We start from the raw sequence: 24,919 nt of genomic DNA on the forward strand, positions 1-24,919 counted from the left end.
TTTACTTTAAACACAGTATATTAGTCATGAATTTGTGTTTGGCAAAAACAAAACAAAAGCCGTTTTGTTGTATGTAATATTGTATATTCCTGTGAGTCAGTACCAAAGTATTTTTCTTACTAAAATGTATTCATATTTAAAAAAATTATCACTTACGAAGGGAAAAACATCCTTCTGTTGTGAATTGGTTTTAAAGATAACATTTGAGATAAAATTTGGGCTTCTTTTCCTCACTTCCACTCCCTTCCTTCTTCCTGTCATCGTTATCTTTACTTGAGATTTACTTGCTGCCCTGTGCCAGGGGTAGCAGGTGTCTGGCTCATGGATTGCTCAGCTGATTAAATCATTTGCTTGTCTTTTGAGGGGTGAGGAAAGGACAAAAATGTTAGTGATTTTTGGCTGTTGTTGTCCAAGCGCAACACTGCAGCAATATCCCATAAGGCCAGAAGATGGTGCTATTGTCTATAAAAGTAGACCCGCTGTTTTACTACATTGTTCAAACTAGTATTTTAGGGACTTCTCTGGCGGTCCTGTGGTTAAGACTCCGTTCTTCTACTGCAGGGGGCTCGGGTTCTATCCCTGGTCGGGGCACTAAGATGCCAAAAAAAGTCAGTATTTTAAAGCCGTTTGTATTTTCAAAATTCACACAGGGCCTAAGCAAACTAGAAAAATTTAGTAATTGTTTCTATGTTTTTAATCAAGAGGTTTTGTATATCTATATCTATCTATTCTATCTATATCATATAAGGCATTAGACCTTTTCTCGTCAGGTATGTGGCACACATATGCATTTTCACAAATTGGATTATGAACACATAATTAAGTGATGTTACTTTAAAGGGTTTTTTTGTATCTCTTGTAATGAAATTATAATAGGGTGCCTAGGGAGAAACTTTTTCCTCCCGTCTTTCAATTTCTTACTCTTATATCCTTCTGCTTTCCTCTCTTCTCCCCGCTCCTGCTGTATGTACTGTGGTGTCTTAGGCATTACAATGACCGTTGTAATTTCTATGGCAAGATGCAGTTGTTGAGAGTGCAATATTAATACTGCACATAAAACTGCCTTAGAAGGTTTATTGGTACTTAGTATAGATCCATTTCTTACTTGGTTGATGCTTTCAACTCTAAGGTTCTCATACTGGACTAGTCTCAGAGTGGAATGTTACCAGTTAAACTTATTTGCCAATGAGCGATTGTTTTATCTAAGAATTATGTGTTTTATTGTGCACTTAATGAGTTCAGCGAGGCCCAGGCCTAGGAGGACTTCTTTTATTCTATGGCTGAATGCCCCAGTTCAGTTTTGCCCCTGTCCTATCGGTTCTATGAGGTATGAATAGACTGGGTTAACTGGGCTACGAGGCGTGTGGTCACTGGGAACATCATCTTGGTGAAGAGTTGTACAAACGTCACAAGCGAATCCGAGGGAACGTCTGCAGATTGTTTGCAACAAGCTTGTACCCCAGGCCCTGATCTGTGCGCTTGGGAGAAGCCAGTGAGCAAAACCCGAAAAGACCCTGTCCTCATGGGGCTTAGGATGGAGTTGGGAGTGGAGAGGGAAGTTATCCAAGCGAACGGTCCGGTGCGTTGATGGCGACAGTATTCGACGGAGCAGGGCAGGGCACGGGGACGCGGGGGGCGAGGCCAGGGGACTACGAAGTCGGCCAGTGCGCGGAGACTGGACCTGGGCGCGGGTGTTCGCGCGGGTGTGGGTGCACGTGCGGGGCGGGGTGGGGCGGACCCCCCCGGGGGCGGGGCCAACCCGGGGGCGGGGCTCGGTGTGCCAGGAGAACCCGGGACAGAGGCGGGACTCAGAGGGCGGGGAGGACCCAGGCAGACCATGGAGGCGGGGTTCTAAGTGGGGGCGGGGTTCTGGGCGGGGCGCGCCCCTGGGGCGGGGCTCGGAGGGCGGGTCCGCGGACGCCATTGCGCTGCTACCGGCTAGCTGCGGTCTTGTAGGGTACGCAGCGTCGCGCCTCGTTCCTGACCCTCCCCTGTCCGGTTCTCCGGCCCGGCCTAAAGCCCGTACCCGGCCTGGTCTCCGCCCCGTCCACCCCCGTCCCCGCGGCGGCGCGCGCGGCCCGCTGGGCGGGGTTCCGGGGATGAGGCGGCGGCGGCGGTGCGCGGAGAATATGCTCGGCAGCTGAGGAGACGCGGCGCCCGGAGCGCGGCGCGACCCACGGGATGGCTCAGCCGGCCGGCCCGGAGGGCGGCGAGGGGCCTCCGGACCCCGGGGCGGCCGCGGGCCCGCAGCACGCGCTGAGCCTGGAGGAAATCCTGCGGCTCTACAATCAGCCCATCAACGAGGAGCAGGCGTGGGCTGTGTGCTACCAGTGCTGCGGCTCTCTGCGCGCCGCGGACGCCGGCCGCCGCCAGCCCCGCCGCCGGGTGCGCTCGGCCGCGCAGATCCGCGTGTGGAGGGACGGCGCCGTCACCCTGGCGCCCGCCGCCGGCGACGCGGGAGAGCCGGACGCCGCCGCGGGTGAGCCGCCCCCCGAGACCCCCTTCTCCCACAGAAGGACCCCGCCGCGGGCCCTTCCCCCAACCCCCGCGACCCCTAGCCCCGTGCCCTTCCGCCCCATGGCCCCCATCTCCCACGGCCCACGGAGGACCCCCACCCCGGCTCCAGGAGGACCTGGCCCCCCAGGCCCCGGCCCTTCCGCCCCAGCGCCGCTCCCTCTCCGCCCAGTCTCCTACTGGAGGACCCTCGCCAAGGCCCCGGGCCCTTCCGCCCTGCGGCCCCCCACCCCTCACGGGAGGCCAGGGAAGCGGGCAGGGCCTGCGGCCGAGCGCGGCCCGCTTAGGTCTGAGCATGGGCAGGAGCGTGGGCGGGCGGCTGCGCCGGGAGTGGGGCGGGGGTCCGAGTGTCAGTGCGCGGCCTGTCGGGGCACCGAGGCTCCGGAGAAGGGGAGTGGGGTCGGTCCCCGGACGCGGGAGGCCGGCTCTGCGCGCTCGTGCTGCTCGCGGCCGAGCCCGGGTGGGATGTGTTCGGCGCTGCAGGCGTTCGCCAAGACCTGGTCGGGGAGGGGGGGGTGTGATGCGCTGGTAGGAGGGCTGCGCTTTCGCAAGGAGCTGTCAGCCGATGGTACTTTTCAAAGACTGGCAACGATATTCCCTCGGTTGGGAATGTAAAAAAATCTGAGCCCTGAGGAGAATGCTGCTATTTTGGGAGAAATGAAGAGGCTGAATTAACATAAAGATAAACAGTACGATTTCCCTGTACATTAATATTTGTTGTGACGAAAAACAAGCTTGTAAAGTAAAAAGTTGACAGGATGTCAGATAAATGGATTTTACTTAGGTCATTATCTAATGTAAATTCTTCAAGATTATCACCTTCCCATCAACATATAGCTACGGCTTACCCAGATATCTATTGATGATGAAGAGAAGATTGATAATAGGTTTCTCCAATCAGTTTTTATCTAATTCAGCATTTTGAGAGACAGATCTATTAAAAGCATTAAAAAAAGAAAATCCACCCTTACTTAAAAAGTTGGTGAAAGTGTCAAAATGCTTAAGGTGAAAGATGTACTTCAGAATTAGTAAAGTGACTTATTAAATTGATTAAAATAGAGAACAGTCAAGAGTATGTTATCAATTCTTTCAGTTCCAACAGAACATTTATTATTTATTTTCGGTGTCAGGTAAACAGACTTTTAGAATTTTAATTTATTTAAAGCCAGTCTTTTTACGATTCTTTTGAAATTATTTCAAACAGGTCTTTTAGTTCATTTGATGTGTCTGTTGCTTTTAAACTTGGACAATATTAGTGGGAAATACTTGCAATTATAATTTATTTACAGTGTATTAATATGATATGAAAAGATACTTTCATAAAATACAGCAAAGTCATGCCTTGAGATCCAGTGTTTCAAGGGGAAAAATGGTTATATGCAACCTCCTTTTAGAAGTAGCATTGGTAGTGGTGATTTCCAGAAGGAACAAACTGGATTTACATTGTCCTTGAACTTAATCCCAGAGTTCAAGTTATGTTTGTGGACCTACTAGTAGTTTAGTTGTCAAAGACTAATGGATTCTGGTGGTATTTTTTAAAAAAATCATAACCTTATGTTGAAGTGAATTACTTTTTGCATCAGTCATATGAATGATAACGTGTTGACTTCAATGTAATACATTCTCTCTTTCTGGAGAGAATGGCAGAGTTGTTTCCTGCAGCAGCAGTAATGGACTTGTGATCCATGCTCTTCCTACTTAGTTCTGCTTGTGACCTTTGCTGCCACTTGTGGAGAGAGCCCAAAGTTGCCGATATGGTCTTGAGCATTTTGGGGCTGATTGATTAAAAATTTGGGAAGTTCATACTAAAATAGTGTTTATATTAGATAATTTATTTCTTCTTAGTATTAAGAGTTGTTGTGTGGCTATGGAAGGCACAACGTCTTCTGAACATTTACCCTGATTCTTAAAAACTCTGTATAACTTGGTACTTTGCACACTTGTATAAATTCTATTTTTAAGGAAAAATGGTAATCTTGAACCTCCATTCTAAGAAGCACTTTGTTTTTCATTGTAAGATGTTTAACATGATTGTATGGTGGCAGTTGACAGCATTTGTATTTTCACGTGTTATCCATTGACTTATTTTCTAAATGCAGGTTTAGGAAGTTAAGTGATGTGCTTGAATTCATACTGGTAACTCTGAATCAAATCCAGGTCTTTTAACCTCTAGCCTTTGTAGTATTGTGGAATGGAACAAACTTGGTTTGAATTGGAATCATGATTCCTCCCCTTTCTAGCTGAGTGACCTTGAATAAGTTCCTTAATCTCCCTGAGTGCAACCTTCTCATCTGTAAAGTGAGAATAGATCACTTTTTCCCTACGGGATAGAGGTTTAAGTGAGATGGTATGTGTAAAGTGCCTAACGCAAGGCTTGGTATGTAGCAGGTACTCAGTAAGTTTTAGGTCTCTCCGTCTCCTGATCTTGCGGTCCTTTCACAGCACCACGGTGTCTCTGTCCAGCTGTTCTGTAATTTTTACTCAGAATTGGGACACATGTCTAGGTCAGGGATTCTCAGCCTATGCACTGACATTTTTGACTGAATAACTCTTTGTGTGGGGGCTGTCCTGTGCCTGTGTAGGATGTTTAGCAGCATCCCTGGTCTCTACCCACCAGATGCCAGTAATCACCTGCCCCCCTTCCCTGAGTAAACGCTTCAGACATGGCCACCTGTCCCCTGTTGAGAACCATTGGTCTAGCCAATGATGGGTGGTGCCGTGGATTGTGTTTAGTGTGGGGAAATGGATCCCAGCTGTAATCTTCAAGCGTGTGAATCTTTCAGCTGGCCACTGTTCTCTGCTGTTGAGTTGAATAGTTGGTTCTTAACACTATCAGCAGTATCGCTCCATTTAGTCCCATAGGAAGAAATAGCACTTCACACTCATTATTGACTTGTTTTGGAATTGAATGTATCAGTAATTGATTTTATTCTTGTTTTAATAGTATCGACACGTGCAGAGTATTCACATTCAGGTTGAATTAAAAAAATTAGAAATACATATAAGAGAAATAGAAAAATGTGGGAGGCATGGAAATGAAACCAATATTGGAAGAAAACAATGAAGAATGAATAATTTTATTTAGCATTCAGATGTAACTCAAAGTCATTTTACTAACATGGCCATGAAAGCAGGGTGATATAGGACTGAAGGAGATTAAAAAAGAAGGAAAACTAGTTCTTTAGAGAATACCTTAGGAGGAAGAGGTTAAATTATGAATCAGGATCTTAAAATGGGTAGTACATTTTATGAAGTATTTCTGTGATGACGGGAGGGTGATTTGTTGATTAGAATCAAGAGGGTTTATGATTTATCTTAGGTGGCTTACTTAAAATTTTTATTTTCCCCAATGTTTATGAACTTGTAGTCATAAAAAGACCTTATTGTTTGGTAAAAGTTTATTACATACAGGTTGGTGAAGTTTTCATTCACACCATTAATTAATGAGTCAAAGGCACTCAGGCTCTTGATATACAATCTGCTATTTTTAACCAGGGCACTTAACTGGTCTTTAGACACATTTTAGTATACACTTTCTTTAGAAAGTAATCATTGATGGAATTTAGGTTATATTCCAGTCTCCACAAGATTATAACTCGTTTTTTTCTGGGATGCCACAAAGAATTATTAATGGTAGTACTAGAGCTTAGAACCATTGCATGGTCTTAGCAGCCTTGTAGACCTTAAATACCCGTCTGACAAAAATAACTTTGTTTCAGATTTGGTTTCAAAATTTTTGATGTACCTTTAGCTTTAGATGTATAAAGAGCACTTTCAAAATTATGAGTACATCTTGTTTTAAAATCATTGTAAGGGTAGTGATAGGTTTTCCTGGGAGGAACAATGAAGGACTGCGTGCATTGGTATAGGGAACATTGGGGCTTTGTTTGGGATTTGAAAAGAGGATGTGATCCCTGAGGCTTCTCAGCAGGGTTCATGCCAGTTTGGTGGGGAAGTGGTCTCGGAATAATATCCTTTTTGAATTTAAAGAGAGAGTATTTGCGGAGAAGGTTGAAATAGTGAAAACATATTTAAAACGATTAATTTTTGTTCACTCTTGATATTTTTCTTGAGTGTTTACATTCTGATCATTAAATGAAAGGAATACTTGAGGTGTGTGTGTCCAGGGTAGCGGTTGGGGGTGAATAACAGTATTAGGGGTTGGTGAAATACCTTGTCAGTTAACAGCAATAGGTAAGAATTATTCCATGTGAACAATATGTCCAGATATGTAGGCTTAATTCAATTTTAAAAACATGCACTGAGTCCCTACTACGTGCAAGCAGTGTCCAAGTTTAGTCATTATAGAGGAGAAAACAGAACATAAACAGTGATCAGTTTACCGTGAAGTTAATGCAGGTCAATTTGGAACCTGCTCCCTTACACAGTCTCCTTCTGGGCCCTGGGTTGGGGGGGAGGGGCTTTACCAGATGACCATTTGCAAGATTAAGATATTTTAGCTATAATCAGTTAAGATTGCTGTCAGTTTTAACTCCAGTTTACTCTCCAACATACTTCCATTTGGGTTGTGTGAGAATGGCCACAGACATTTTTGGGAGAAATTTTGGAATAATGCATTTGTGGTTTTGTACCTGTATTTCTGCCTTATGCAAAGGAAAACGGTGGAAAAATATCAGTCACATATACATATTGATACGTAAGTAAGTTGGGACTCTTTTGGGAAACGATTTGTCTTACTAAGAGTTTTGACTCAACTTTAGAAGGAAAAGAAATCATTGGTTTACCAAGGACTATATGTTGATAAGAGATGATGAGTTACACTCTGCCTGTTTTATTTGTAAGGTGGGAATCGCTTTCCTGCTTGGTAGGTTCTGTTAAATGGCAACAGTTCCCATCCCACTTTCAGAATATTGGAGTCGTATTATATTTCCCATTTGCTTCCTGTTGGCTAAGTAGGAAAAAAAGAAACTACCGTCTCCCAGATTCCTGTTTAAAACTATGAGGAAAATATTGCGTGTTGCTAAATTGCCAAATTTAATGTTTTTTAAATAAATTTTGAGATAATTTTAGATTGAAGAAAAGTTGCAAAAATAGTGCAGAGGGTTCCTGTGTGCCTCTCACCTGTTTCCCTTAATGTTAACATCTTATATTACTGGGTACGTTGGTCAAAACTAACTAATGGCATATCACTATTAACTAAATTTCAGACTTCACTTGGAGTTCCCTAGTTTTTCTATTAGTGTCCTTTTTCTGTTCCAGAATCCCACCCAGGACACCTGGTTGCATTTAGTCATCATGGCTCATTAGTCTCTTCTCTCTGTGGCAGTTTCTCAGACTTTCCTTGTTTCCCATGACCTTGAGAGTCTTGAGGAGTACTGGTTGGGGGTTTTGCAGAATGTCCTTGCATTTAGGTTTTCCTGCTGTTTTCTTGACTAGGCTGGGGTTATGCGTTTGAGCGAAGAGTACCAGAAAGGGGAAGGGCTCCCCTCGTCACACTGGATTGAGGCACATGATATCCATACAGCACCACTGGGGATGTGAGCCTTGTTTGCCAGGTTTCTCCAATAAAGAGTTTTACTGTTTTTCCCTTTTCTATACCTTATTCTCTGGAAGGGAGTTACTGAGTCCAGTCTGCATTCACGGGGCCTCCTCCTGGAGTGGTGAATATCTACTCAGTATTTTTTGGAATTCTTCTGTAAGGAAGATTTGATTCTTCTCCCCATTTACTTATTTATTCAATCATTTATTAAGTCTGGATCCACGTATGTTTTACGCGTTATCTGTTACCATGTTATTTCTTTTGTTGCTCAAATTGTTCAAGCTGTGGCCATTGGAAGCTCCTTCAGGTTGGCTCCCATGTCCCTTTTTTTTTTTTTTTTTTTTTTTTTTGGCAGTACGTGGGCCTCTCACTGTTGTGGCCTTTCCCGTTACGGAGCACAGGCTCTGGATGCACAGGCTTAGCGACCATGGCTCACGGGCCCAGCCGCTCTGCAGCATGTGGGATCTTCCCGGACCGGGGCACGAACTCATGTCCCCTGCATCGGCAGGCGGACTCTCAACCACTGCACCACCAGGGAAGCCCTCCCATGTCCCTTTGATGTGCCCCATCCTTTTGTGTTTCTGAGCACATCCTTACTTTCTGGCACTACAAGATGCTTCAAGGCTTATCATGTGTATTTTCTGCCCCAGCCCTAGAATCAGATATATCTCCAAGGAGCTCAGGGATGGGTGTGCTTGTTGTTACTAAGGTGTTTCTTTTTTTCTTTTTCTTTTTTTTTTGTCTGAGATATACATTATAAAGTAATAACTAGAGTCATGACTTACAACATTATACCAGAACATACAAGATTTTTAGAAATTTCATGTAATGAAATTTCATGTAAACATTTATATTAACATATTTCCCTACAAATAGCCCAAAGAAAGTTTAATATTAGTTGTTTTTTTTATATTGCAGTTTCTTATTAGTCATCAGTTTTATACACATCAGTGTATACATGTCAATCCCAATCACCCAATTCAGCACACCACCATCCCCACCCCACTGTGACTTTCCCCGCTTAGTGTCCATACGTTTGTTCTCTACATCTGTGTCTCAACTTCTGCCCTGCAAACTAGTTCATCTGTACCATTTTTCTAGGTTCCACATACATGCATTAATATACGATATTTGATTTTCCCTTTCTGACTTACTTCAGTCCTTATGACAGTCTCTAGATCCATCCACGTTTCAACAAATGACTCAGTTTCATTCCTTTTTATGGCCGAGTAATATTCCATTGTATACATATACCACAACTTCTTTATCCATTTGCTGGTTGATGGGCATTTAGGTTGCTTCCATGACCTGGCTATTGTAAATAGTGCTGAAATGAACATTGGGGTGCATGTGTCTTTTTGAATTATGGTTTTCTCTGGGTATATGCCCAGTAGTGGGATTGCTGGATCATATGGTAATTCTATTTTTAGTTTTTTAAGGAACCTCCATACTGTTCTCCATAGTGGCTGTATCAATTTACATTCCCACCAACAGTGCAAGAAGGTTCCCTTTTCTCCACACCCTCTCCAGCATTTGTGTTTGTAGATTTCCTGATGATGCCCATTCTAACTGGTGTAAGGTGATACCTCATTGTAGTTTTGATTTGCATTTCTCTAATAATTAGTGATGTTGAGCAGCTTTTCATGTGCTTCTTGGCCATCTGTATGTCTTCTTTGGAGAAATGTCTGTTTAGGTCTGCCCATTTTCTGATTGGGTTGTTTATTTCTTTAATATTGAGCTGCATGAGCTGTTTATATATTTTGGAGATGAATCCTTTGTCGATTCATTTGCAAATATTTTCTCCCATTCTCAGGGTTGTCTTTTCGTCTTGTTTATGGTTTCCTTTGCTGTGCAAAAGCTTTGAACTTTCATTAGGTCCCATTTGTTTATTTTTGTTTTTATTTCCGTTACTCTAGGAGGTGAATCAAAAAAATCTTGCTGTGATTTATGTCAAAGAGTGTTCTTCCTATGTTTTCCTCTAAAAGTTTTATAGTGTCTGGTCTTACATTTAGGTCTCGAATCCATTTTGAGTTTATTTTTGTATATGGTGTTAGGGAGTGTTCTAATTTCATTCTTTTACATGTAGCAGTCCAGTTTTCCCAGCACCACTTACTGAAGAGACTGTCTTTTCTCCATTGTATATCTTTGCCTCCTTTGTCATAGATTAGTTGACGATAGGTGTGTGGGTTTATCTCTGGGCTTTCTACCTTGTTCCATTGATCTATGTTTCTGTTTTTGTGCCAGTACTATATTGTCTTGAGATTGTAGCTTTGTAGTATAGTCTGAAGTCAGGGAGTCTGATTCCTCCAGCTCCGTTTTTTTTCCCTCAAGACTGCTTTGGCTATTCGGGGTCTTTTGTGTCTCCATACGGATTTTGAGATGATTTGTTGTAGTTCCGTAAAAAATGCCATTGGTAATTTGATAGGGATTGCACTGAATCTGTAGATTGCTTTGGATAGTATAGTCATTTTCACAATGTTGATTCTTCCAATCCAAGAACATGGTATATATCTCCATCTGTTTGTATCATCTTTATTTTTCTCATCAGTGTCTTATAGTTTTCTGCGTACAGGTCTTTTGTTTCCCTAGGTAGGTTTATTCCTAGGTATTTTATTCTTTTTGTTGCAGTGGTAAATGGGAGTGTTTCCATAATTTCTCTTTCAGATTTTTCATCATTAGTGTATAGGAATGCAAGAGATTTCTGTGCATTAATGTTGTATCCTGCAACTTTACCAAATTCATTGATTAGCTCTAGTAGTTTTCTGGTGGCATTTTTAGGATTCTCTATAGTATCATGTCATCTGCAAACAGTGACAGTTTTACTTCTTTTCCAATTTGTATTACTTTTCTTTTCTTTTCTTCTCTGATTGCCTTGGCTAGGACTTCCAAAACTATGTTGAATAATAGTGGTGAGAGTGGACATCCTTGTCTTGTTCCTGATCATAGAGGAAATGCTTTCAGTTTTTCACCATTGAGAATGATGTTTGCTGTGGGTTTGTCGTATATGGCCTTTATTATGTTGAGGTAGGTTCCCTCTATGCCCACTTTCTGGAGAGTTTTTATGATAAATGGGCGTTGAATTTTGTCAAAAGCTTTTTCTGCATCTCTTGAGATGATCATACGATTTTTCTTCTTCAGTTTGTTAATATGGTGTATTACATTGATTGATTTGCGTATATTGAAGAATCCTTGCATCCCTGGAATAAATCCCACTTGATCATGGTGTATGATCCTTTTAATTTGTTGTTGGATTCTGTTTGCTAGTATTGTGTTGAGGATTTTTGCATCTATGTTCATCAGTGATATTGGTCTGTAATTTTCTCTTTTTGTAGTATCTTTGTCTTGTTTTGGTATCAGGGTGATGGTGGCCTCATAGAATGAGTTTGGGAGTGTTCCTTCCTCTGCAATTTTTTGGAAGAGTTTGAGAAGGATGGGTGTTAGCTTTTCTCTAAATGTTTGATGGAATTCACCTGTGAAGCCATCTGGTCCTGGACTTTTGTTTGTTGGAAGATTTTTAATCACAGTTTCAATTTCATTACTTGTGATAGGTCTGTTCATATTTTCTATTTCTTCCTGGTTCAGTCTTGGAAGGTTATACCTTTCTAAGAATTTGTCCATTTCTTCTAGGTTGTCCATTTTATTGGCATAGAGTTGCTTGTAGTAGTCTCTTAGGATGCTTTGTATTTCTGCGGTGTCTGTTGTAACTTCTCCCTTTTCATATCTAATTTTATTGATTTGAGTCCTCTCCCTCTTTTTCTTGATGAGTCTGGCTAATGGTTTATCAATTTTGTTTATCTTCTCAAAGTACGAGCTTTTAGTTTTATTGATCTTTGCTATCGTTTTCTTTGTTTCTGTTTCATTTATTTCTGCTCTGATCTTTATGATTTCTTTCCTTCTGCTAACTTTGGGTTTTGTTCTTCTTTCTCTAGTTCCTGTAGGTGTAAGGTTAGATTGTTTACTTGAGATTTCTCTTGTTTCTTTTGTTTGTTTGTTTTGCGGTACACGGGCCTCTCACTGCTGTGGCCTCTCCTGTTGCGGAGCTCCGGACGCGCAGGCTCAGCGGCCATGGCTCACGGGCCCAGCCGCTCCGCGGCATGTGGGATCTTCCCGGACCTGGACACAAACCTGCGTCCCCTGCATCGGCATGTGGACTCTCAACCACTGTGCCACCAGGGAAGCCCTTCTCTTGTTTCTTGAGGTAGGCTTGTATAGCTATAAACTTCCCTCTTAGAACTGCTGTTGCTGCATCCCATAGGTTTTGGATCGTCGTGTTTTCATTGTCATCTGTCTCTAGGTATTTTTTGATTTCCTCTTTGATTTCTTCAGTGATCTCTAGGTTATTTAGTAACATACTGTTTAGCCTCCATGTGTTTGTGTTTTTTACGTTTTTTCCCCTGTAATTCATTTCTAATCTCAAAGTGTTGTGGTCAGAAAAGATGCTTGATATGATTTCAATTTTCTTAAATTTACTGAGACTTGATTTGTGACCCAAGATGTGATCTGTCCTGGAGAATGTTCCATGTGCACTTGAGAAGAAAGTGTAATCTGCTGTTTTTGGATGGAATGTCCTATAGATATCAATTAAATCTGTTTGGTCTATTGTGTCATTTAAAGCCTCTATTTCCTTATTTATTTTCATTTTGGATGATCTGTCCATTGGTGTAAGTGAGATGTTAAAGTCCCCCACTATTATTGTGTTACTGTCGATTTCCTCTTTTATAGCTGTTAGCAGTGGCCTTATGTATTGAGGTGCTCCTGTGTTGGGTGTGTGTGTGTGTGTGTATATATATATATATATATATATATATTTATTTATTTATTTGTGGTACGTGGGCCTCCCACTGCTGCGACCCCTCCCACTGCGGAGCACAGGCCCCAGATGCGCAGGCCCAGCAGCCATGGCTCAGGGCCCAGCCGCTCTGCGGCATGCGGGATACACCCGGTCCGGGGCACAAACCCGCGTCCCCCGCATCGGCAGGCAGACTCCCAACCACTGTGCCACCAGGGAAGCCCCCATATATATTTATAATTTTTATATCTTCTTCTTGGATTGTAGTGTCCTTCCTTGTCTCTTGTAACATTCCTTATTTTAAGGTCTATTTTATCTGATTCGAGTATAGCTACTCCAGCTTTCTTTTTATTTCCATTAGCATGGAATATCTTTTTCCATCCTATCACTTTCAGTCTGTATGTGTCCCTAGGTCTGAAGTGGGTCTCTTGTAGACAGCATATATATGGATCTTGTTTTTTTATCCATTCAGCAAGCCTGTCTTTTGGTTGGAGCATTTAATCCATTCACGTTTAAGGTAATTATCGATATGTATGTTCCTGTGACCATTTTCTTAATTGTTTTGGGTTTGTTTTTGTAGGTCCTTTTCTTCTCTTGTGTTTCCCGCTTAGAGAAGCTCCTTTAGCATTTGTTGAGAGCTGGTTTGGTGGTGCTGAATTCTCTTAGCTTTTGCTTGTCTGTAAAGCTTTTGATTTCTCCATCGAATCTGAATGAGATCCTTGCTGGGTAGAGTAATTTTGGTTGTAGGTTCTTGCCTTTCATCACTTTAAGTATATCATGCCACTCCCCTCTGGCTTGTAGAGTTTCTGTTGAGAAATCAGCTGTTAACCTTATGGGAGTTCCCTTGTATGTTATTTGTCATTTTTCCCTTGCTGCTTTCAATAATTTTTCTTTGTCTTTAATTTTTGCCAGTTTGATTACTGTGTGTCTTGGCATGTTTCTCCTTGAGTTTATCCTGTATGGGACTCGCTGTGCTTCCTGGACTTGAGTGGCTATTTCCTTTCCCATGTTAGGGAAGTTTTCAACTATAATCTCTTCAAATATTTTCTCTGGTCCTTTCTCTCTCTCTTCTTCTTCTGGGACCCCCTATAATGCGAATCGTGTTGCGTTTAATGTTGTCCCAGAGGTCTCTTAGGCTGTCTTCATTTCTTTTCATTCTTTTTTTCTTTATTCTGTTCCATGGCAGTGAATTCCACCATTCTGTCTTCCCGGTCACTTATCCGTTCTTCTGCCTCAGTTATTCTGCTATTGATTCGTTCTAGTGTAGTTTTCATTTCAGTTATTGTATTGTTCATCTCTGTTTGTTTGTTCTTTAATTCTTCTAGGTCTTTGTTAAGCATTTCTTACATCTTCTCCATCTTTGCCTCCATTCTTTTTCCGAGGTCCTGGATCATCTTCACTATCATTATTGTGAATTCTTTTTCTGGAAGGTTGCCTATCTGCACTTCATTTAGTTGTTTTTCTGGGGTTTTATCTTGTTCCTTCATCTGGTACATAGCCCTCTGCCTTTTCATCTTGTCTATCTTTCTGTGAATGTGGTTTTTGTTCCACAGGCTGCAGGACTGTAGTTCTTCTTGCTTCTGCCCTGCTTTTGTTTTCAATACAGAAGAAAAATTGAAATGGTAAAAGTTTTGGTTATTTTTGTTGTTCACACTTCGTTAGATTTGGGAAGTATCTCTGTCTGGTATCTTGCTTTTACTGGCTTGCCCACCACTGTCTGCTTGTATATTCTATTCATTCCTTTGTTTAGCAGTTGTTTATTAAATACCATAGAGCCAAGTTGAGTAGGGAGGCTTGGAGAGAGCAGTCTGCCCAACTGTTTATCAGAAAGGAGATATACCTGGGAACTGAAGCCAGAGGAGCCTGTATTGGGGATAAACTTGGATGGACTGGAGCTGAGGGGAGGTCAGTGAAATGTGACCTGGCGTCAAGTGTGGATTGACCGAGATGCATAGATGCTCAAGAACTGGTTTGGGCACTTCCCTGGGGTGCAGTGGTTGAGAATTCTCCTGCCAGTGCAGGAGACACGGGTTTGAGCCCTGGTCTAGGAAGATCCCCCATGCCACGGAGCAGCTAAGCCCGTGTGCCACAACTACTGAGCCTGCGCTCTAGAGCCCGCGAGCCACAACTACCGAAGCCTGCGTGCCTAGAGACTGTGGTCTGCAACAAGAGAAGCCACCACACTGAGAAGCATGCTCACTGCAATGCACGGTAGCTCCTGCTGTCTGCAACTAGAGAAAGCCCGCACGCAGCAATGAAAACCCAACGCAGCCAAAAAAAAAAAAAAAGAATTAAAAAAAAAAAAACTGGTTTGGGACAAATCTTGTGACCACTGGCCTCCCTCTTGAAAGTACTTCCGGCACCTCTGGGCTAGAGGTGTCCCTAAAATAGCAGCAGAACTGTGCAGAATGTTGACAATCAACCAGATTTGAAATCGTTCCCCATTTTGTAAATGTGCATTTTCTTTTTTAACTTTTTTTTAATGGGTATCACACTTTTTTTTTAAAATATTTATTTATTTGGCTGCGCTGGGTCTTAGTTGCAGCACGTGGGATCTTTAGTTACAGTGTGTGGGATATAGTTCCCTGCCCAGGTATCGAACCCAAGCCCCCTGCATTGGGAGTGCAGAGCCTTAACCTCTGGACCACCAGAGAAGTTCCTACGCATTTTCATTTTAGCTCTGAAGTGTAACATGTAGATAAAATGCTTGTAAAATGTTTTAAACCAAACAAACAAAAGAGATGAAAACTAAGTATCTATCATTGAGGAAATGGTTTTTGGTCTTGTCTAAGTATTTGACTGTTATATGGGATTGTGATTATTTTAGGGGACCAGAAAAATACTGATGTATATAAATAGTAATGCGTATTTATTAGGAAAGGTAGTGGTATTTTCCCTAATTCTAACTTCTGTGTAGTTACTTTCAAGCAGTAGTTTAACAAGTAGTTTTCGAGTAGTAGTTTAACAAGACAAGATTTTTTTTTTCCTGCACGGGCATTGAATTTGTTATTTGGTTTATCTGGTCCAGACTGCTGTTCTCAGGGCAGTATCTAACTGGCATTCTATTAATTTTAAATAGATACCTCGTTTTGCTGCTTGCATTATCCTCATCATACAAAGAAAATACATTAAGAAAATGTTATACCGGATTTTTATGCAATTTGAGCAGTTTTCATCTAGTTGCATGAGAGTTCAACAGCTCATTTTGGTTTTAGTGATGACAGGCTGGTAATCAGAATTTCTTAAAGACTCTGGTGTATGTTGTATCTATTTGAAGGTAATTAAATCACTGACCACTTCTGTCTAAAAATCTAATTTCTTTTGACATTTCCTCCTCAAAACTTATTTTCTTGGGCTTTTTAAAACTTTTTTGGAAGTTTAGTATACGTACAGAAAAGTGCACAAATCATTAATGACACAATCACGTAAATACCAACCTGATTAAGAACAAAGGAATGTTACAAGTAGCCTTCCACATGTAATCAGTGTCTTAGTTTATCACCATACGTTGGGCTTGCTTGCTTGCTTATGAACTTTATATGTGTGGAATCTTTATGTGTTTTTTGTGTCTGGCTGCTTTTGTTCAACATCATGTTTGTGAGATAAATTACTTGTTGTTGCATGTTGCTTTAGTTTGTTTTTATTGCTATACAGTATTCAACTGCATGAAAAAACCAAAGTTGATTTACCCATTCTGCTGTTGGTGGACGTATGAATTGTTTGAAGTTTTTAGTTATTTCAAATAACATTGCTATGGACACTTCTGAATATATATATGTACTTCTGTTAGGTATATATCTAGTAGACTTGCTGGATTGTTGCATGTGTGTCTCTTGAGTTATAGTAGATATTGCCAAGCAGTTTTACAAAGTGCTGGTTTCAGTTTACCTTTCTTACTAGCAGTGTATCTGCTGCTCCACATCCACTCTAATACTTGGAAATGTTATTAAAAAATAAGAAGTTTAGCTGTTTGAATAGTACATATCTCCTAATGGTTTTAAGTTGTGTTTATCTGATGGCTAATCAGGTTGAGTGCCTTTTCATATGTTTATTGGCCTTTTGTGAAGTTTCTGTTCAGGTCTTTTGACCATTTTTCTATTAGGTTTTTTTCTTATAAGATATATAACATAAAAATTACCATTTTAACCGTTTAATTTAATGGCATTAATTACATTCACAGTGTTGTACAACCATCACCACTATATATTTCCAAAATTTTTCACCACCACAAACTGAAACTGTAACCGTTAAGCAGTAACTGCTGGTTTTCCCCTTCCCCAGCCCCTGGTAACTGCAACTCTACTTCTGTTGTTTTTTCTCTCTCCTTATTTTTACATGTTCTGATTTTTGTGTACTCTGGATACGAACCATTGGCCAGCTGTGTGTATTGCAGTTATCTTCTCCAACTCTGTGGCTTTCCTTTTCACGTTGTTAATGGTGTGGGTTTTTTTTAATTAATTAATTAATTAATTTTTGGCTGCGTTGGGTCTTCGTTGCTGCGCACGGGCTTTCTCTAGTTGCTGCGAGTGGGGGCTACTCTTCGTTGCGGTGCACGGGCTCTAGGCGCGTGGGCTTCATTAGTTGTGGCTTGCAGGCTCTAGAGCGCAGGCTCAGTAGTTGTGGCGCACGGGCTTAACTGCTCTGTGGCATGTGGGATCTTCCCGGACGAGGGCTCGAACCCATGTCCCCTGCACTGGCAGGCGGATTCTCAACCACTGCGCCACCAGGGAAGCCCTAATGGTGTGTTTTGATGAATAGAAGTTTTTCACTCTGCTATATTTCTGATGTCACTCTCCTAGAAGTTTTGATATATCATCACATTTTTATTATCACTAAATTCAGGTATCTTTCTGATTTCCATTGTAGTTTCTTCTTTGATCCATGGGTTATTCTGTCAATTTTTGTTTATATTGAGACTATATTTTTAGATGCATACAAATTTAGAGTTGTGATAACGTCTTGGTGGATTGACCTTTTTGTCAATGTGGCTATAGTTACGTTTGTAAAGTTACATCAGCTTTCTTTGACTAATGTTTGCATGGTGTATTCCTTTTCATAATTTCACTATCAGTTTTTTTATATTTTTACATTTAAGGTGTGTCTTTTACGAGGAGGATATCGTTTGGATTTGTTTTTTATCTAATATAGCAATATGTACTTTTAAATTGGATTATTTATTTTATTTACACTTAATGTAATTACTGATTTTTAAAATCAGTAATTTAAAAGCACATTATCTTATTCTTTCCATTTGTCCCACCAGTTCTGTATTAACTTTCTATCCCTTATCTTCTTTTTGATTATTTTTTAATTGTTGAAATTTCTTCCTTCATTAGCTTGCTTATTGTATATTCCTTTACTGTTCTTTTTCATAGTTGCTTTACAACATGGATTATTGACTTTAAAAATATATATATTTAGTTATTTATTTTTGCCTGCGTCGGGTCTTAGTTGCGGCCTGCAGGCTCTTTAGTTGTGGCGTGCGGGCTTAGTTGCCCCGCGGCATGTGGGATCTTAGATCCCTGACCAGGGATCAAAGTGCACCCCCTGGGGCTTCCCTGGTGGCACAGTGGTTGAGAGTCCGCCTGCTGATGCAGGGGACGCAGGTTCGTGCCCCGGTCCGGGAAGATCCCACATGCCGCGGAGTGGCTGGGCCCGTGAGCCATGGCTGCTGAGCCTGCACGTCCGGAGACTGTGCTCCGCAACAGGAGAGGCCACAACAGTGAGAGGCTGTGTACCGCAAAAAAAAAAAAAAGAAAGAAATAAAAGTGCGCCCCCTGCATTGGAAGGTGGATTCTCAACCACTGGACCACCAGAGAAATCCCAGATTATTGACTTTTTATTAAAGTTTCATATAAATTACTAGTTATATTACTCTCTGGACAACGCAGAGATCGTAGAACATCGTCACTCCATTTATCTCCTTTTGCTTTTTTATTATTGTTGACATGTATTTTAGTTCATAGATTTTAAATATAATATTTTTGTACAGTTTAATATTCATGTGGATTTTTCCAAATATTTGCTCTTTCCGTGCTGTTTGTTTGTTCCTACATTACTATACTTTCTTCTGGGATTATTTTCTTCCTGCCTGAAGAGCTCCCTTTAGTATTTACTTTAGTGCAGGTCTGCCGCTGTTGAATTCACTGTTTTTGTTAGTCTGGGAATGTCTCTATTTTGTCTTCATTTTTAAAGCAAATTTTAATTAAAATGTAACTAACAGAAAAGTGCATAAATCATAAATGATGACTTTTCACAATGTGAGTACACTCACATTAGCAGGACACAGATCAAGGAACAGAACATTACTACCATCCCAGAAGGTCTGCCTGTGCACCTTTTTAGTCACCAACCACCCCGAGTCACCACCATCATGACTTCTAATGCCATATGTTAAGCCTGTATTTGAGCTTAAGTATATAGAATCAACCAGTATTAGGCTACCTTATTTCTGACTTCTTTCTCTGAACTTTGTGATATTGGTCCACATTGTTGTATATAGTTGTAGTTTGTTCATTCACATTTTAGTGTCATATTCCATTGTATGACTAGACCATAATTTATCCATTCTACTCTAGATGGACATTGGAGTTTTGGGATCTTGCATTTGGACATCCAGTTATTGGATATTATGAATAATGCTGCTGTGAACACTATTAAACATGTCTTTTGGTGAACAAATGTAGCATTTGTTCCAGGTATATACTCAACCTCAAACCCCCCTCCATCATACCAATGAGCTACTTAGATATTCACCACCCATATAGACATCCCCCTAGATTCGCCAGCCATTTTATCAAAAATTTAATACTAAATCTGACACAAACCACACAACATAACCATATAAACACCACCTATATATAACAAGTTAATGTAGCTTAAACACTTAAAGCAAGGCACTGAAAATGTCTAGATGGGCTCGCTAGCCCCATGAACATACAGGTTTGGTCCCAGCCTTTTTGTTAGTTTTTAATAGAATTACACATGCAAATATCCGCACTCCGGTGAGAATGCCTTCTAAATCACTAAGATTAAAAGGAGCAGGTATCAAGCATGCTGTACCAGCAGCTCACAACTCCTTGCTCAACCACACCCCCACGGGAGACAGCAGTGATAAGAATTAAGCCATAAACAAAAGTTCAACTAAGTCATATTAATAAGGGTTGGTAAATTTCATGCCAGCCACCGTGGTCATACGATTGACCTGAATTAATAGAATTATGGTGTAAAGCGTGTTAAAGAATTATACAAAATAAAATTAAACCTTGATTAAGCTGTAAAAAGCCATAATTAAAGTAAAAATAAACTACGAAAGTGACTTTAACATATCCTGATTACACGATAGCTAAGACCCAAACTGGGATTAGATACCCCACTGTGCTTAGCCCTAAACCCAGATAATCATAAGAACTAGAGTATTCGCCAGAGTACTACTAGCAGCAGCTTAAAACTCAAAGGACTTGGCGGTGCTTCACACCCCTCTAGAGGAGCCTTTTCTATGATTGATAAACCCTGATAAACCTCACCAACCCTTGCTAATCCAGTCTATATACCTCTATCTTCAGCAAACCCTAAAAAGGAGCAAAAGTAAGCCCAACTATAACACATAAAAACGTTAGGTCAAGGTGTAACCTATGGGGTGGGAAGAAATGGGCTACGTTTTATACACCAAGAATACCCTTTATCTATACGAAAGTTTTTATGAAACCTAAAAACTAAAGGAGGATTTAGTAGTAAATTAAGAATAGAGCACTTAATTAAATAAGGCCATGAAGCACACACACACCGCCCGTCACCCTCCTCAAGTGCTATGACAAAGCCACAGTTTATTAACATATGCTAATCAATTATATGAGAGGAGATAAGTCGTAACAAGGTAAGCATACTGGAAATTGTGCTTGGATAAACCAAGGCATAGCTTAAATAAAGCACCTAATTTACACCTAGAAGATTTCATAACCAATGTATGCCTTGAACTAAGCCTAGCCCACACTCTTCCCACCATACTAACACTAACTAGTCAAATAAAACATTCACCGGACATCTAAAGTGATAGAAATTTAGACGTTGATGGTGCTATAGAGAAAGCACCGTAAGGGAATGATGAAAGAAACATTAAAAGTAATAAAAAGCAAAGCTTATCCCTTGTACCTTTTGCATAATGACTTAATTAGCAACAACTTAACAAAGAGAACTTAAGCTAAACTACCCGAAACCAGATGAGCTACTTATGAACAGTTACTAGAACAAACTTATCTATGTGGCAAAATAGTGAGAGGATTTATAAGTAGAGGTGACGAGCCTAATGAGCCTGGTGATAGCTGGTTGTCCAGGAAAATAATTTCAGTTCAATGTTAAATAATACTAAAAACCATAATAAGCTTCAACGTATCTTTAAACGTTTGTCTAAAAAGGTACAGCTTTTTAGAAATGGGTACAACCTTAACTAGAGAGTAAAAACAAGCAACACCATAGTTGGCTTAACAGCAGCCACCAATTAAGAAAGCATTCAAGCTCAACAACTAACCCATCTCAATTCCAATATTAAGTAAATCAACTCCTAGTCTTACTACTGGACCAATCTATAAAATTATAGAAGCAACACTGTTAATATGAGTAACAAGAAGTATTTCTCCTTGCAACTAATAATATACTGATAATTAACAGTAAATAAATACAGTGCAACACTAAACTATTTATTAAATACACTGTTAATCCAGCACAGGTGTGCACCCAAGGAAAGGTTAAAAAAAGTAAAAGGAACTCATGGATTATAAACCCCGCCTGTTTACCAAAAACATCACCTCCAGCATCAACCAGTATTAGAGGCACCACCTGCCAGTAACAACTGTAAATGGCCGCGGTATCCTGACCATTCAAAGGTAGCATAATCATCTGATCTCTAAATAAGGACTTGTGTGAATGGCTACACGAGGGTTTTACTGTCTCTTACTTTTAATCAGTGAAATTGACCTCCCTGTGAAGAGGCGGGGATGACAAAATAAGACAAGACCCTAGGGAGCTTCAGTTAATCAGCCCAAAAAACCATAATCTTAAACTACCAAGGAATAACAAAATTTCACATGGGTTGACAATTTTGGTTGGGGTGACCTTGGAGCACAGAAAAACCTCCGAGTGGTTAAAGCCTAGACCCACTAGCCAAAGCATAATATCACTTATTGATTCAAAAAATAGATTAATGGAACAAGTTACCCTAGGGATAACAGCGCAATCCTATTCTAGAGTCCATATTGACAATAGGGTTTACGACCTTGGTGTTGGATCAGGACATCCCAATAGTGTCACCACTATTAAGAGTTCGTTTGTTCAACAATTATAGTCCTACATGATGAGTTCAGACCTGAGTAATCCAGGTCGGTTTCTGTCTATTATGCATTTCTCCCAGTATGAAAGGACAAGAGAAATAAGGCCCACTTTAAACAAGTGTCTTCAAAACAATTAATGATCTAATCTCAACTTAATAAGCAAACACAAAATAATCACCCAAGACCAGTGTTTAGTTAGGGTGGCAGAGCCCGGTAATTGCATAAAACTTAAATCTTTATGCCCAGTGGTTCAAATCCTCTCTCTAACAAGATGTTTACAATCAACATCCTAATGCTCATTATTCCTATTCTCCTAGCCGTAGCATTCTTAACATTAGTAGAACGAAAAATCCTAGGCTACATACAACTCCGAAAAGGACCAAACATTGTAGGACCACACGGCCTACTCCAACCTATTGCTGATGCAATCAAACTATTCACTAAAGAACCCCTACAACCAGTCACATCCTCCACCTCCATATTTATCATCACACCCATCTTAGCCTTAACTCTAGCCCTAACAATATGAATCACCCTACGCATGCCATACCCCCTCATCAACAAATCTAGGAGTGTTATTCATGCTAGCAATATCAAGTCTAGCCATATACTCTATCCTATGATCTGGATGGGCCTCCAACTCAAAGTATGCACTAATTGGGACCCTACGAGCAGTAGCACAGTCTCATACGAAGTGACACTGGCAATCATCCTCTTATCAGTGCTCTTAATAAACAGGTCCTTTACCCTATCAACCCTAGCCACAACACAGGAACAACTATGGCTAATCTTCCTATCATGATCACTAGCCATAATATGATTTATTTCCATCCTTGCAGAAACCAACCGAGCCCCTTTTGATTTAACAGAAGGAGAATCTGAACTTGTGTCCAGCTTCAATGTAGAATATGCAGCAGGCCCCTTTGCCATATTCTTCCTAGCAGAATACGCCAACATCAGTATAATAAACATGTTCACAACAATCCTATTTCTAGGAGCATTCCACAACCCATATACACCAGAACTATACACAATTAATTTCACCGTTAAAACATTATTGCTAACAGTATCTTTCCTATGAATTCGAGCATCCTATCCTCGATTCCGATATGACCAATTAATATACCTACTCTGAAAAAGCTTCCTGCCTCTAACACTAGCCCTATGCATATGACACGTATCACTACCATTCATAACGGCAAGCATCCCCCCACAAACATAAATATGTCTGACAAAAGAATTACTTTGATAGAGTAAATAATAGAAGTTCAAGCCCTCTTGTTTCTAGAATTATAGGAATTGAACCTACCCTTAAGAATTCAAAATTCTCCGTGCTACCATATTACACTACATTCTATAGTAAGGTCAGCTAAACAAGCTATCGGACCCATACCCTGAAAATGTTGGATTATATTCTTCCTGTACTAATAAACCCCATCATCTCTGTCATTATCCTAGTAACTGTCATTTTAGGAACTATAATCATAATAACCAGCTCCCACTGACTATTGGATTTGAAATAAACATAATAGCCATCATCCCTATTTTAATAAAATACTTTAACCCATGAGCCATAGAAGCCTCCACTAAATATTTTCTAAAACAAGCCACGACATCCACACTACTTATAATAGCAGTCATCATTAACTGTGATAGTCCGGCCAGTGGACTATCACAAAATTATTCAATCCAACAGCATCAACAGTAATAACAGTAGCCCTAGCCATAAAACTAGGATTGTCCCCTTTTCACGTTTGAGCGCCCGAAGTAACACAAGGCATCCCATTAACAGCAGGTCTAATTCTATTGACATGACAAAAACTTGCACCCCTATCAATCCTCTATCAAATCTCACCATCAATTAATCTAAACCTAATATTGTCTCTGTCTATACTTCCTATTCTAGTCAGAGGTTGAGGAGGATTAAAGCAAACACAACTCCGAAAAATCATAGCTTACTCATCAATTGCCCACATAGGATGAATGACAGCCATCTTACTATATAACCCAACTATAACCATCCTAAACCTAGTAATTTATATCATAATAACCCTCACTATGTTCATACTATTTATTCACAGCTCAGCCACCACCACAGTATCACTATTACACACATGAAACAAAACACCTGTCATCACAACCCTCACCATGACCACCCTTCTCTCAATAGGAGGACTCCCGCCACTATCAGGATTTATGCCTAAATGAATGAGTATTCAAGAAATAGCAAAAACCAATAATATTATCTTACCCACACTTATAGCCACCACAGCACTACTTAACCTGTACTCCTACATACGACTTACATACTCTACAGCATTAACCATCTTTCCTTCCACAAACAACTTAAAGATAAAATGACAATTTGACTCTACAAAACAAACAATCCTTTTACCAACCATAATCGTAATATCTACAATACTTCTACCTCTCACACCAATACTGTCAATCTTAGAATAGGAATTTAGGTTAAATCAGAACAAGGGCCTTCAGAGCCCTAAGCAAGTACAGTTTACTTAATTCCTGCCTAATAAGGATTGCAAGACTATATCTTACATCAATTGAATGCAAATCAAACACTTTAATTAAGCTAAATTCTCACTAGATTGGAGGGATACATCTCCCACGAATTTTTAGTTAACAGCTAAATACGCTAGTCAACTGGCTTCAATCTACTTCTCCCGCCGTAAGAAAAAAAAAAGGCCCGGAGAAGCCCTGGCAGGGTTGAAGCTGCTTCTTTGAATTTGCAATTCAAAATGATCAGTTCACCACGGGACATGGCAAAAAGAG

At 40.6% G+C, this 24,919-nt stretch overlaps 1 protein-coding gene across 6 annotated transcripts in view; it reads left to right on the forward strand.

Annotated features, from left to right (window-relative positions):
• The first annotated feature begins 1,937 nt into the window (after positions 1-1,937).
• The window catches only part of SPIRE1 (spire type actin nucleation factor 1), a 206,937-nt gene continuing 183,955 nt past the window's right edge, over positions 1,938-24,919 (forward strand). For all 6 annotated transcript variants that reach the window (XM_060028619.1, XM_060028622.1, XM_060028620.1 and 3 more), the window contains exon 1: positions 1,938-2,479. In XM_060028619.1, the coding sequence (XP_059884602.1) occupies positions 2,182-2,479 (298 nt within the window). In that variant the 5' untranslated portion in view covers positions 1,938-2,181. The remainder of the gene's footprint in view (positions 2,480-24,919) is intronic.

This window comes from Delphinus delphis, chromosome 13, assembly GCF_949987515.2.
Source record: "Delphinus delphis chromosome 13, mDelDel1.2, whole genome shotgun sequence".
Lineage (NCBI taxonomy): Eukaryota > Metazoa > Chordata > Mammalia > Artiodactyla > Delphinidae > Delphinus > Delphinus delphis.